This window comes from Eschrichtius robustus, chromosome 10 (genome assembly GCF_028021215.1).
Source record: "Eschrichtius robustus isolate mEscRob2 chromosome 10, mEscRob2.pri, whole genome shotgun sequence".
Taxonomy (NCBI): Eukaryota; Metazoa; Chordata; class Mammalia; order Artiodactyla; family Eschrichtiidae; genus Eschrichtius; species Eschrichtius robustus.
In genome coordinates, this window is record NC_090833.1 from 129760 (window position 1) to 143835 (window position 14076).

General features: G+C 55.7%; 1 protein-coding gene across 2 annotated transcripts in view; it reads right to left on the bottom strand.

The window, feature by feature from the left end:
* Nucleotides 1-14076, bottom strand: part of CACNA1B (calcium voltage-gated channel subunit alpha1 B) — a 187085-nt gene that overhangs the window by 115294 nt on the left and 57715 nt on the right. For both annotated transcript variants that reach the window (XM_068553631.1, XM_068553632.1), the window contains exons 8-11: nucleotides 12776-12891; nucleotides 12381-12437; nucleotides 11220-11309; nucleotides 2414-2623 (exon numbers count right to left, since the gene is read on the bottom strand). In XM_068553631.1, coding sequence (XP_068409732.1) covers nucleotides 2414-2623; nucleotides 11220-11309; nucleotides 12381-12437; nucleotides 12776-12891 — 473 coding nt within the window. The remainder of the gene's footprint in view (nucleotides 1-2413; nucleotides 2624-11219; nucleotides 11310-12380; nucleotides 12438-12775; nucleotides 12892-14076) is intronic.

Sequence of the window (14076 nt, forward strand, 5' to 3'; positions counted from 1 at the left end):
GACCAAAGCGGGAGCCCTTTGCATGAACGAGCACAGGAGCTGCCGAAGGGGAAGCTTTCGGAGAAAGGGGACACCTGGAGCAGAGCCCCCAGCGCCCTGCCGGCTCCTTCCCTCTCCCAAGGAGGAGACCCTCAGCTTCACGTGCTCAGCCTCCCCTCAGAGGCCAAGAAAGGGTGTTCACGCATTCATTCAACTAGCAGGCACCGGCGCTCCTCTGAGCTGGCCCGGGAGACAGCTGACCCCTCTCCCCAGGAGCTCACAGGCGAGGGGAGCAGAGCAGGTAAGTTAAACGGTGTTTGCGTTATAACAGGAGGACAGCATACCGTGGGAACAGAGGGACAGAGGGGAGGGTGGCCAGGTCTGTCCCGTGAGGCCTGGGGGTTCACGGGGTGACAGCATCCACTCCCATCCCTGCTTCACCATCCAAGCCTCAGTCTCGGGGTCCTGAGTGCATTGGGAGCGGTGTGCTTGGTGGGCAGACAGTGAGGTGCACAGTACCCGCTCTCTGCAGGGCGGCCAGCCTCAGGCCAGAGTCCCATGGCGAGCTCTGATGAAGCTGGTCCGGAAGGGGAGTCCCCACCTCTGTGTCTGCCTCCTGCAAGGCCTGCCCTCCCTTGCTGGGTCAGCCTGTCTCAGCTCCAGCCCAGCTGTCACTATCCAGAGCCAGCATAGACCCACCCCCTCCCTCCAGCCATTTTCCCCCCCGGGGAAAGCTGATGAACTCAGGCGTTTCCAGGAAACCACAGAGAAGGCAAGGCAGTGAGGGGGCAGATTCCCCGCAGGGATACCTGCGGCCTGGCCCAGCACCCGGACACTTCCAGCCTCGCCCTCCTGCACGTCAGACAAGCGACCAGGCCATGCGGCTCACCCGCAGCCCACTCAGCTGGCAAACCCCCGGGAAACAGGGAGTAACCACAGGACTGACTGGGCACCACCGGCTTCTTCCGAGGGAAGAAAAGACCTGGTTAGGACGCCCCAGGGAGCAGCCACGCCATTGGCCGAGCTAGGAGGAAGCCCTGTCTCCCCGCGCCCTACCCAGCCCCCGAGGGCACGGAGACTGCAGCCTGAGGACTCAAGGCAGACACTGAATTCGGTCCCAAACCACGGGCCCAGGACACATGATTCAGGGGCCAGGGCACCAGTTCAACGTGCACACTCTGTTCCGTAACCCGCCCTCTCCCGGGGAGCCAGCCTGTCTGCTAGAAGCTCCCTGGGCCCCTCTTGCTTCTCCTTTCTCTTTGCCCTTTCCCATTATACCAGCAAAGATTTCAATCGAAGTTTGGGAAACAGTAGCCTGGAGTCCCACCCCCAACACAGGCCTCCCCACCCACACTTCCAAGTGGCCTATGGAGCCGTCTGTCCACGGCCCACAAGAACCCTTCAGCAGCTTCCCAGGCTCCCAGTTGGAGCTGCCCAGGCTCAGTGTGGCTGGCCCGTCAGGGGCCAGAACTGGGAGCCAGGAGGGTTCTTCTCTGGAGAATGGCTCTCTCGGCCACCTAGGTGACTGCAGGCGCGCAGGGTTCCAAGCAGAGAGGGAGGCGCTTGTGGGAACCCAGAACAGGCTGTTTCCAGATCAGCCACAGACACGAGCAGGGTGAAGGCGGCTGACCCTGGGGAAGGGGAAGGAGGGAGCACTGACCGCAGGACAGAAGTCATTCATGCAGTGTCTTTGGAGCTCTTGTGAGGCAAGACAACAAAGCAAGACCTTCAGTTGCATGTGCCCTGCAGGGCCCTTGGGTGCGAAGGGTCAGCCTGGTCCCTGGGGAGGGACCTCAGCTCTTTGCCTCCTTGGAACTGTAGCCAGGGCCAGACAGGTCATGACTCAGAGCCCCTGGCCTGGCCTGAGGCTCATGGACACAGGCTTGCAAGGCATCCCTGGTCATGGACACACCCAGATTCAACCAACCAAGAAGAAAAACACAAACAACCAGAAGAGCCCTGGGAGATCCCTGGGAGCCAGGGCTCTTTCTCCTCAGGAATCCAGGGCAGATGGGTCCCTCATTCCCTGGGTCTAAAGCCCTTATGGGGGAGGACACATGACCCTGGTGCCCCAGACCGCTCACTCATTTCCCACTACCCTGATGGATGGGGGTCTAACCAGATCAGCCAGGCTCCCTGGAAGCCGGGCCCAGGTTGTTGGGGAGCTCTGGGATGGGGAGCCCAGGCCTGGGGCACAGCCAGGCCCCTAGCAGAGGCCCCTGGAGCACTTCAGTCAGCGCAGGGGTCTTGCCCAGGGCATCCCAAAGCAACAGGTTGTGGACCGGAAGCGGTTCAGAAGAGGTTGGCGGAGGGGGGGCGGGGGCGGAGGCGGGGCGGAGGGGGGGGGGGCGGAGGCGGGTCCAGGGGCAGGGGCGGGGGCGGGGCGGGGCGGGGCGGGGCGGGGGCAGGGGCGGGGCCGGGCCCGGCTACGTACACAGCGCCGTGGTGAGCCGCTGGGGCTGGTTGTAATGCACCATGGCCACGCACAGCGTGTTCAGGGCCACCACGCACAGCACCACCCAGTAGAAGCTCTGCGCCTTCACCAGACGCCGGATGAAGAACCGGAACATCTTCTCCTTCCTGCGGAAGTACGACGAGCTCTCCGTCTTCCCGCTCTTGAGGCTGGCTCGGGCAAAGGGGGACCCTGCGGGAACAGGGGCTCACTGAGGACGTGGGGGACAGGTGGGCCCCAGGACACGCTGGCCCTCCGCCGCTGTGAGCCCCGCGGATGCGTCCTCAAGGACATGCTTCCCCCACCCCACAAGGATGCTTGCCCCCAGCCCTGGCCCAGCTCGAGGCCCCAGTTTCCATCACAGGCACCACGTGTGTCAGACCCGCTACCGACATTGTGCTCATGACCTGTGTCCCCTGCAGTGGGTCCTGAGCCCGCCCCCGCTTCACAAATGAGCGAACCCGGAGCCTCGGCGGGTCTCCATGGCTGCTGGGCTCTGGCTGCGAGACCGGGATCGGAACCGGCCTCTGGTCCCCAGCGCCCCCGGCCACCTTCCAGGAGGGCAGCCCCGATGCGCCCAGGCCATTCCGACTCCTCCGTGCGGCCTGGGGAGTCCTGCTGCTCCTGGCCCTCGCTCCCTCTGTAGCTCAGGGGTCAGCAGCCACTGACCGACCACCTGCTTTTCAAGGAGCTTTACTGGAACACAGCCAAGCTCCTTTGCAGCTGGCCCATCTGCAGAGCTAAGTGTGGTCCCCAGAGCCCCCAAAACTCAGTCTCCAGAAGGTTTGCCAAGGAAGCTGCTCCCCTGCCCCGACTCACCCGCCAAACCCACTGCCTTCCCTCATTTCCACGCCTGCGGCACCTCTGCTCTGCCCCCACCGAGAAGTGCTTCCCTCACTGGCTCCTTCTCAGCTCCACGCCCCGGCGTCAATACCGCCCTTCTTTAGGCTCCAGCTAACAGGTCTCCAGCCCCCCCAACAATCGCACCCTTATACAGCTGCACTGTGTCGGCCTGCCGGCCTGTTCCGTGCCCAACCCCCAGGCCACACTGAGCTCTGGCGGGACAGGGCCACCCTCTGCACCACCCAACCCCTCGCGCCACTTGACAAACGAGCGAGCAGACTTTGTGGGTGCTTGGAAGGCCCGAGTGCCTCCGAGTGTTCAAACCCAGCTGGCTCTGAACACCTGGCCTGGCCGTCAGTCCCTGGGGAAGAAGCATGTGAGTGTGTGTTCCCCGTGATGGTGGGCGCATTTGCACAGGTTCGTGTGCGTGTCCACACCCAGACTCTCAACAGCACAACAAGAGCATTATCAGGCTGGTGTTTCCTTGGAGTCACTATATGAAGACGGGCCGAGGCCTCTGGAGAGACCTGTCTACAAGCTGAGCAGCTGCATCGGGCAGGGAGACGCTGTGCCCCAGGCACAGGAGGAGCCGTCCCGAGGAGCACCCGTCAGTCAGCCCTTGTGGTGGGCGGGGCGTGCAGGGCCCTAGAGGGGAGTTCCTGGCACTCTAGATGCCACACCCCACCCACACCCACGGAAGACACCACTCCATCACAGCCTCCCAATCCACGGCCAGACGGCAGCCAATGCCGATTATTCAGGGCTGGCTCATTCAAGGAAACCTCTTAGCCAGCCTTGCCAAGGGTTGCAAAATGCCAAGGCCACAGCCAGACACACCTGTTCCCTCCTCAAAGGCAGCCGTGGGGCACAGAAGGAAGACAGGCACCCAGTACAGACAAGACGAGGAGAAACCCCCACACAGGCAGAGCCATCACGGACCCACCCCGTGAACCCCCATGCTCAGAAACCCCAGACACAGCCATTTAGAAACAGAGTCACACACACGTGCTACACAGCATACCCGGACGCTGACCAAACCCCCCAAAGACACACTCGGATTCACACAGGCACACACCTGTGAACACACACAGGCCCGCTCTGGGAAGGGAGGTCAAGAGAACACTTGACTCAAGCAAACCACTTTGTGCATACCCATGGCCGGGGAGACAAGAAGCACATTCTCCACAGAGATCCCTGCTGGACAAGCCCCGTGAGGCCAGCCAAGCCTGGCCATGAGAAGGGCCTCAGGGCTGCTGCCCTCGCATAGCTGCCTGGCCACGTCCGCCAGGGCCTTGGGGCCCCAGGGCGTTCCGGGCCTGGGCCCCAGCAAGCAGCTCCTGTGTGCTCACGTCAGCTCTCTTCTACTGTGCTCAAACCAGTTCACAGTAAAAGTGAAAATATGTCACATCCAGAATCATAGCTTTGGGTGGGGAAAACATGAGACTTCGGGACTTCTTTTTGGCTTTGTACGGTTTTCAGGTTTAACTCAATCGGCATATATCCTTTATGATGAAAAGGCTTATTTCAAGAAAAATACATATCTTCAAGCTAGGGGGCAATGGAGAATGGAATGGACTCTGAATGACAACAGAATTGGGCACTGGTTAGGACAAGACGGGTGCCCACGAACACTTGGGTGTCTTCGCGCTGTGCCCCGACAGGGGCTCGTTAGTCAGTATAACGCCCACGCCAGTCCTGCTCAGCGCCCACCCTTCAAGAACCGCCCTGAGCGGGGCACAGAAACACAGGGTGGCCACGACCTGCCAGGTCACAGGTCACAGGTCACAGATCACAGGTGACAGGCAGGAAGTGCAAGTCCCCTTCCGGCTTAGTGGCTGCCTCTGTGGGCCTGGGGGGGCGGAAGTGACGTGGGCTGAACGCCAGGCACGTGGACGTGAACCCCGTCTGCCCACCAGGCACGTGGGGTGGTACACCCTCGCGGCTAGAGAGCCCCTACTGGAAACAGGTCCAGGGTCACACGTGCCTCACAGGGTCTCGGGGTTAAAGGAAACCATGCAGGCCAGCCCACCGGGCCCCAACCAGCAGCCAGCAGGGGGCGGGGAGGGGGAGCACCCAGGAGGTGCCAGGCCCCATGTCCAGACCCGTGGGAACCAACAGCTGCCAAGCCTGAGGGCCCCCGAGTGCAAGGAGACGCCTGGGCTCTGCCGGGGCCACGGGGGAAAGTCTACAGGGTCCCAGGATCTGGCACAGCACCAAACCAATCAAAATAAAACTGAGAGAGAAAATAAAATTCCCTCCCAAAATCATTCAGCAGCTGAAAGGAAAGAAGTTCACTCTTAAAAACCCCAAACTAGTAGCCTCAAAAATGCAGCAAAGCAATCTTAAATAAACACAGGAAACGTAAGGAGGAAGAAATCATGAGGAAAAGGACGAGAGACACAAAGGAGCAAAGTAAGATACACATGAAGTAACAGGGACTCCAGGACTAAAAGGAACAAGGAAAGGAGATTGAGTAACTGAACAAATGGGAGAAAACATCCCTCATGTAGGAAGACCTGAGCCTGCAGGCTGAGGCCCACTGGGTTCCTGACCCCAGGCAAAGGGAGTTACAGGGGAGACCTTGTCTGCAGCCAGGAAACGAGAGGACAGGGCAGTGACACCCACAGAACAAGAGACAATGACCACAGCAGCAAAAGTTTTCTCATCCTGAGAACCACGGAGGACACCTGAGTATGACCGGAAGCCAGTCCCCCACCTACACACCCATCTAAGGGGGACAATAAGGAATGACAGAGCAGAGCTGAGACAAAGCAAACCGCTGTGTGGTGCGCAGCGACTGCAAGGTGAGAACCTCTACGTGGCCGGGCATATGATGGAAAGGCTAAGTCAGGATTTCTGCGCCCGGGGCAAACACAGGGACTAACAACAGCCAAGAACTAAATCCCACAAACAACTCAAACCAGGAGTGGGGAGCGAGGAGGGGAAATACCGCAAAGGCCTCATCTTATTGGGTTGGGGCTAAGGGCGGAGAGATGGGAAATAGGGCGATTTGGTTATGGAAATAATGCATCTTGGTGGTAAAGAGGGTAGAGGAATACGCTAAAATAGTAAAGAAAATGTTTCTAATTCTGGGAGCAGGGAAGGGAAGGTAACCATTTGTGGACCGGAAATCAGCAAAGGAGGAGAGGGTGATAAACAGTAACCTGATCAAAGCAGCAAAGCTGGGGAAAACAGACCACAGTATGAAATATCGATACCAAATGTGAAGGAATGAGGAAGGAAGAAGTCACGGATGTCAGCCCTTACACTGAACAGAGACAGACTGGATCCCTCCATTAGGGACAGAGACCGTAAGACTGGGTTAAAAAAAAAAAAAAAAAAGCAAAACCCAGCTAAATACTGCATGTAAGAAGAACACTTAAAATGCTTAAAATGATAAAGAAGAGTTGAAAATGAAAGGGAAAGCAAAGATACCAAGCAATGCAAGCTAAAAACCAAAACCAATGGTAGTAACAGAAAGTATGACATTTGCTGTCAGACAAGGAACTGTCCAGTGGAGGAACTAAACGGATGAAGAAGGTATTGTGTGATGATGAAAAGCATAATTTACAAAGAAGATGTAACAGTCATAAACTCCACATCTACCAAAGCATATAGTGGCTAAATACATAAACAAAAGCCATGCGAAATACAGGAGGAAGCATCAAGGAAATGCAAATCAAAACCATAATGATTTATCACCTCACACTTGTCAGGATGGCTACTTCCAAAAAAGACAAAAGGCAAGTGTTGGCGAGGATGTGGAGAAATTGGAACCCTCGTGCGCCGTTGGTGGGAATGCAAACTCGTGTAGCCGCTGTGGAGAACAGTATGGAGGGTCCTCAAAAAAGTTAAAAATAAAACTACCTGATGATCCAGCAATCCTACTACTGGAAAGAGAGAGAGAGAGAGATCTCCAAAATAACTGAAATCAGAATCTTGACGAGATCTGAGTTCTCCATGTTCTCTGCAGCACTATTCACAATAGATAAGATGTGGAAACAACCTAAGCGTCCACTGACAGATGAATGGATAGAGAAAATGTGGTCTATACATACCACAGAATACTACTCAGCCTTAAAAAAGAAGGAAATTCTGCAACATGCACCAGCACGGATGGACCTTGAGGATATCATGCTAAGTGAAACAAGCTACCTTCAGAAAGACAAATACTTCATGACTGATTACACGCGCATGAGGTATCTAAAATAACGAAATTCATAAAACCAAAGACCGGGACGGTGGTGACCAGGGGCTGCTGGGCAGGGATGGCGAGCTGTGATGAACAGGCCCAGAGTTTCAGTTAAGCAGGATGAACAAGCCCTGAAGACCTGCTGCCCAGCAGCACAGCACCTGCCGTCAACGGTGATCCATTGTACGCCTGGGACTGGAGAGGATGGATCTCATGATGTGTTCCTACCGCACACACACACAATTTTAAGAAAAAAAAATACAACAGAAACTTATTAATAAAAAAAAAAAATGAAGTGGCAATGTTCAAAACACGTCTTTCAGAACTGAACAGATCTAGTGATAAAACACAAAGACCTAAAGAACTGGAGAACACAATCAATGAACTTGATTTTAAGAGATACCCATACAACCTGACAACTCTCCAGAACAGAGCATACACTTTCCGTCAGTGAAACTTTTTAAAATCAGTCATGAACTTAGAGTTTGAAAATTTCTAAACTTAGAGATTTACTGGCCACATTTCCCAACCATTATCTGATAAAATTAGATATAATAAAAACATGATCAAAGTATCTTGCTACTTATAAATTAAGAAGCACACTCGCAGATAACCTTTGCCTCAAGAGGAAAGTAAAGACATTGTTATCTGGAAACCAGTACAGAGGGGGACTTCACAGCAAAGCTTTGTGCAGAGGAAAATATGCAGCCTTAACTGCTTTTGCTGTTAAAGAAGAAAAAAGAACAAGTTACACATTTTCAGAAGTTAGAAAAATAATAATAAAATAAATAAAAATAATGTAAAAAGATAAACCTAATAAAGATTAAAAATAACAATAATAAAATTGAAAACAAAAAGTAGAAGAAAGGAAATCTACAATCTGGTTATTTTAAATGATCATTAATACAGACTAACCTCATATGATCCTAATTCAGAAAATAGAAAGCAAAGGTAAACATACTAACAACTGGAAAAAAGCAAAACCAAACTCAACACACTCTAGTCAGTCTCAGAGCTTTAAATAGCCTCTGCAGCCTGAATGCCAGAGCCCAACACATAAAGCGCCCACCTGACACCCCACTGCATCTCCAACACGCGTCTCAAACTCAGCACCTCTGAACCGAATTCCGGACGTCGTCCCCCAGAACGCACATGTCCCAGATCCCCTCCTCCCAGGGAGGGCTACTCTGGACACTTCCTGCAGAGCTGTGCTTGATGTCTCTCTCTTTCTCTCACACCCACGTCCGACTGGTCAGCAAATCCTGTGGGCTTGTCCTCAAAATAGATCTAGAATCCAACCACTTACCACCCCCATGGCTGCCACCAGCCGCGGGGCGGGGTCTTCATAGCGGCCTCCGACCTGGTCCTGCTCCTGCCCTCTCTGCACGTCAGTCTGTCCTCAGCGCCCCGCAGGAGCCAGATGCTGCCTCCTCTCTGAAGACCACCCTGGCAGCCAGAGTCCCCTGACCCGGTCATTTCCTCTCCTGCTGCCCCCGTGCCCCCCCCCCCCCACGCCCAGCCCCCTCCACTTGGCTCCAGCCACACCGGCCTCCCGGACTCTCCTGCCTCAGGGTCCTCTCACCTGTCGTGGGGATGCTCTGTCTCCAGGTGAGCTGGCTTGCTCACTTCCTTCAGCTTTTTACTCAAAGGCGACCTTTCCCGAGGCCATCTGCGGCCACTCTGTTTAAAATTCCAACACCCCCCAGACCCTTCAAGCCCCCTCCTCTACTTTTTTTCTTTTTCACACCTAGCACTGGAATGGAAACTCCAAAAAATGAAAGGCTTCTGCACCTTGCTTAGTGCCATAGCCCAGTGCCTCAGGCACTTCCCAGCACATCTGGGCACTTAGTAAATATCTGTTGAGTGAATGGACCAGCAAATGACTGAATACAGAAGAGACGAAAAGAATATAAGAGAACTCTACATGCAGCTCTATAGAAACAAGTTAGAAAAGGCCACAAAATGGAAGATTTCCTAACAAAATATAATTTATAAAACTGGTCCAAGTTATTTTCATTTTTTAACTAGATGGGTTCACATTTTTATCTCACCTTTAAAGAATAGAAAATTTAGGTGTTATTTAAATTATTCCAAGCTATAGAAAAAGATTTTTTTAACTCTCCAATTCATTTTACAAAATCAGAATAAAAACTCTAGGTAAAATAGGAACAGAGGGAACTATTTAAATATAACACTCACAAGATAAACTTGAAAAAAAATTTAACAAAATTCAGATCCACAACATACATTGATCTCTTAGGAACAAACACAAACAACCCGACAGAAGAATGTACAGAGTATACGAAGAGTCACCAACACCTAAATTTTAATGGGAAACAAACATTTAAAAAGAGCTTCAAAATCACTAGTAGTGAGTGAAATGAGAAGTAAAGTCCCCTTGAAATATCACTTTATAATCATTCAATTGCCCTCAAACTGGTAACAGTCAACAGTAGCTGCAACATCCAAGCAGGACGAGGGCAGATGTCTTCCTGCCCTGTTGATGGATGTGAATTCACAGCCCTTCTGGAGAGCAGTGTGGCGGCAGCCCTGAAGGTGCCAACACACCCCTCACCTCAGCAGCCCTGCTCCTGGGAACCCATCCCACGAGGGACATAAAGCACTGGTGAGGAAGGACAGATGTTTATAGGGTCTGGGGGGCAGCCGATTACCTGACAGTGAATCCACACCACGGAACACCACACAGCTACTTACAAGAGCGAACTCAAATCAGACCAACTGATGGGGAGGGGTTTCCAAGAGGCACTGATGAAAAAAATTTGTATGAAACTACTTCTGTAACATGAAAAGACCCCAAAACTCTACAACATGTATATGTTCGTGTGTGTGCGCGTGAGTGTATGAGTGTTATCGAGAAACAAGGAAGGATAAACCCCAAGCTATTAACATGCGTTTACTGGGGACAAAGAAGGGGAAAGTGGAAACAAACAGATAAACAAATACACAAATGACTTATTAGCGAGGTCTGTATATAAACATAACAATATAATGGGAAGCAGCTCTTCCAACTCGAGTCCACTCAGGATCGCTGGAGAGCAAGGAGGTCTGCCTTGGATGCGACTTGGAACCTTGTCATGAAAAGCTGTCATTGCCAAGCGCTGGCCCCCCTCCCACACTGCCGAAGGTGGAGACCCAGGGCTGAGCCCTCCTTTGCCGCAGAATGCACAATGACAGGGCATTCAGTGCAAAAAGGCCTGGGCACTTCTGGTGCTAGACTTCCGGTACCAGGCTGAGAGGAGGTACTAAAACGATAAAAGATAAAAGAACCAGGTTCCCCTTTTACTGTTTGAGAAGCAGGGGAAGCCCTCAGAGGCAGCAGACCCAAGGAACATGGGAGATACACAGGGCTTAGAAGAGAGATGGCAAGAAACTTTCGGTCCCTACAGAGTCAGTGACACACGCAGCCTCCGGCCTGGGGATATGCCCAAGGGCTCCACGTCCACATAGGACGGCAGAGCCAAGAACAGCCAGCAGCCAGCAGTGTACTGAAATGAATGCGTGAGAGGCCTGAGCAAAAAGGAACTCCCAGGAGCTGTGCGTGCAGCCCACCCCAAGGGCTGGCCCCAGGCAGAAACCCCAGTACCAGGGTGCTGCACTTCTCACTGTCGGGGGGACACACACGGGACGGGCTTACTTGGGGGGTGTGGGCGGTAGGGAAGGAGGGAAGCCGAGGTGACAGGGAGGGAGCGGGGTGCACACTCCGCCTGCAGCCACAGGCCCACAGAGACTCACCCACAGCACAGAGGTCTGCAAAACGGTCCTCCCCCTCCTCCGCGTGGATCAGGTCATTTCGGCTCTTCTTGGTGGCTGCTCTCTTCAACACTGCTTTAAACAAAGGGTGGGAGGAGGCAGCATGAGTCCGGGCCTCCAGATGACCTGCCTCAGGGCTGGGCGGTGCCACTGTGGGCCGTGCCAGGAACCGGCAGCCTTTCCAGATCTCTCCTGAAGCTGAAGCTGAGGGAAGGCAGGACGATGCCTGGCCCCCATGGGCCCCTCTCGGTCTTCAGAGCAAAAGGGACAAGGGGTTTTGAGGTTGGGCCCTGCTTGTCCTTCTCTCCACGATGATGTCCATGGGGAAGGCCTGGCTACCGTGGAGACCAGGAAAGCTCCATGTGGGATAGGGCCAGGGCTGCAGCCGGCTGCCCCAACAGCCCACACCCCAAGGCCAGGTGAGACCAGAGAAATCAGGTCAAGGCTACAGAGGGGCCAGCACAGACTGCTCAAGGCCCCAGGTGTGGGCCCAGGTGAGACCGCAACATGCGTGGCCATGCCGTCTGGCCCTGTCCTGAGCAGCAGGTGTGAAGAGAGAGCAGCCTTCCTGCCACCGGGGCTGTGCTGGCCCCCGTCCCTGCCCCCGTGGCCCCAGGCTGTGCTAGGGGTCTTTCTACAGCAATCTGGGGGCATCTCCCTGAGCCCTGGGGACAGATACAGCTTGGATTAAACCAGCAGTTTTCAAGCTTCCAGAAGCGGCGCTGTCCAACAGAACTTTCTATGATGACTTGAAACGGTGCCGAGACTGAGGATCTGGATTTTCACTTTCGTTTCATGGTAACATACGCACCTGCAAGCTCACACAGTCACGTGTCAGCTGTCAGCTGCCATGCCGGAAAACACAGCCCTCAGCACAGGCTCCTGTGACCCCCAGGCTGAGCCCACCGCTGGCTATGCCCACTCTGGTGCATGGCACGCAGCTCCGCAGGAGCGTGCAGCTGACCCTCCCAGGGCCTGCCTCCAGGAAGGCCCCGCCCAGGACCGTGTTAAGTGACCAACGCGCAGGCACCTGGCTGAGCAGAGGGCATCACGCGTCGCGTGCCAAGCGTGCACGCGTGTCACCGCCCACCCAGCCACCAAAGCCCTGTGGCCAGGCAAGGAGTGCTGACAGCGGTCACCTACCATCCAGAGGGGACTTCTCCTCTGCGTTCTTGTCCTCCTCGGCCAGCATGACTTCCTCTGTGAGTGAGACACAGCCTCAGGCCAGAGCCCTCCTGTGCCCACCCCTGAGCAGGGCTCGTCCCCCAGGAACACAGCAGGAAGGAGGTGAGACCCTGCCCTCTCGGCCCTCACGCTTCCAGAAGCCGGCAGGGCCCATGGCTGAGCTTCTCCTACCGAGACACACCCCTTGATGGGTCCCACAGACGGCGCCCTGTGACGAGGGCCTGGCTTGCTCCCCTCACAAATCGCCCTCCCGAGAGCAGCCCCCGCCCCAGGTGAGCTCAAGCCTGGGAGGGTGCCGGGGAGAAGGAGCCGGCAGAGGCCAGGCCAGGAGCACCACACAGCCCTGTCCTCACCGGCCTTGAAGATCCACTCCAGGTACCCGTTGAGCTCCCGCTCGATCTGCTGCTGCCGGCGGAGCTTCAGGAAGGCCCGGCGGTTCTCCACCCGCTCGCGCTCCTTGGCGAACTCTCTGTGATGGGCAAGGCCGGAGCGGGAAGCAGATCAGGCGGGTGTGAGCACACCCACAGGCCCACCGTGTGCGGCCAGAGGCACAGGGACTCAGGAAGAGGCCAGGACAGGGGAAGCAGGCCACGGGCCACCCCTTCCGGTGCCTCCCATCACCTGGCCTCTTCTCCGCACCCCCCCACCCCCGATCACTTAGCAGGCCCAGGTGAGCCCTCCCTCCTCAGGCTCCTGCAGCTCGTAGGGACAGCACCTCAGTGCCCAGAGAGGGGGCTCCAGATGGCAGGGACAATTCCACCTCCCCCTGGCCTAGAGCAGGCCTGGGCATGCACCCTCCGAGGGCCGGGCCCTGTCATCTGGACAGAGACGCTACAGAGAGCTTCTGGACAACAATCCCCCAGAGGAGAACTTCCACTTTGTTTCTTCTGCTGGTTCAGACCCGGAGCCATTGCTAGAAGGAGGAGAGACGGGCAGGCACTGGATCGGCTGAGGGTGGCCAGAGATGACAGGGAGACACTCTAGAGTCACCCAGCTCCTCAGCCAAACCACTGAGGCTCTTCTGCCCTCGTGGGCCCTCAGCACCACCGCCCCAGTCTCCCAGCCAAGCTTAGAAGCCAAGAGGCTCAAAAGGCCAGAAGGAAGCCATTCACACACACAGGCACAAGAGCGCGTGTGCGCGCACAGACACACGCACACGCGCACACACCTTAGCTCAGGTCCCCAGAGGGCAGGCAGGCACACCCTCAGGGCAAAACAGCAATGCCTGTTCTCTGCCGAGCGAGCGGCTGTCTCTCCCCCAGGAGAAGCAGCTTCTGGGCTTGGCAGAGGGGGCGGGCCCGGCAGGCCTGGCTCCTGTCACGCAGCCACTGTGAGAGGGAGAGCTTGGCTCCGACCAGGATGGACCCCAAGCCTGAGACTGGTGTCCACCAGGGCCTGAGCTGCTGCAACCCTGGCAATAAGAGGAGACGGCTCCCACCTGGACCTCTCACCAAGTCCTGAATCTGCAGGAACGCAGGGCCCCTCGTGGTCTCCCTACCAGGCCAGCGCCATCAACCACACCGGAGGGCAGGAGGGCCTGGGGGTGGCAGTGGGGCGTGACCATACTGCCCGGTTGGCCTGAGAGCCGCCAGCAGAAACTCGCTGCGGTGACCAAGGCCTGGCCGCCGGGCAGCCACTGCTCAGGAGGCGGCTG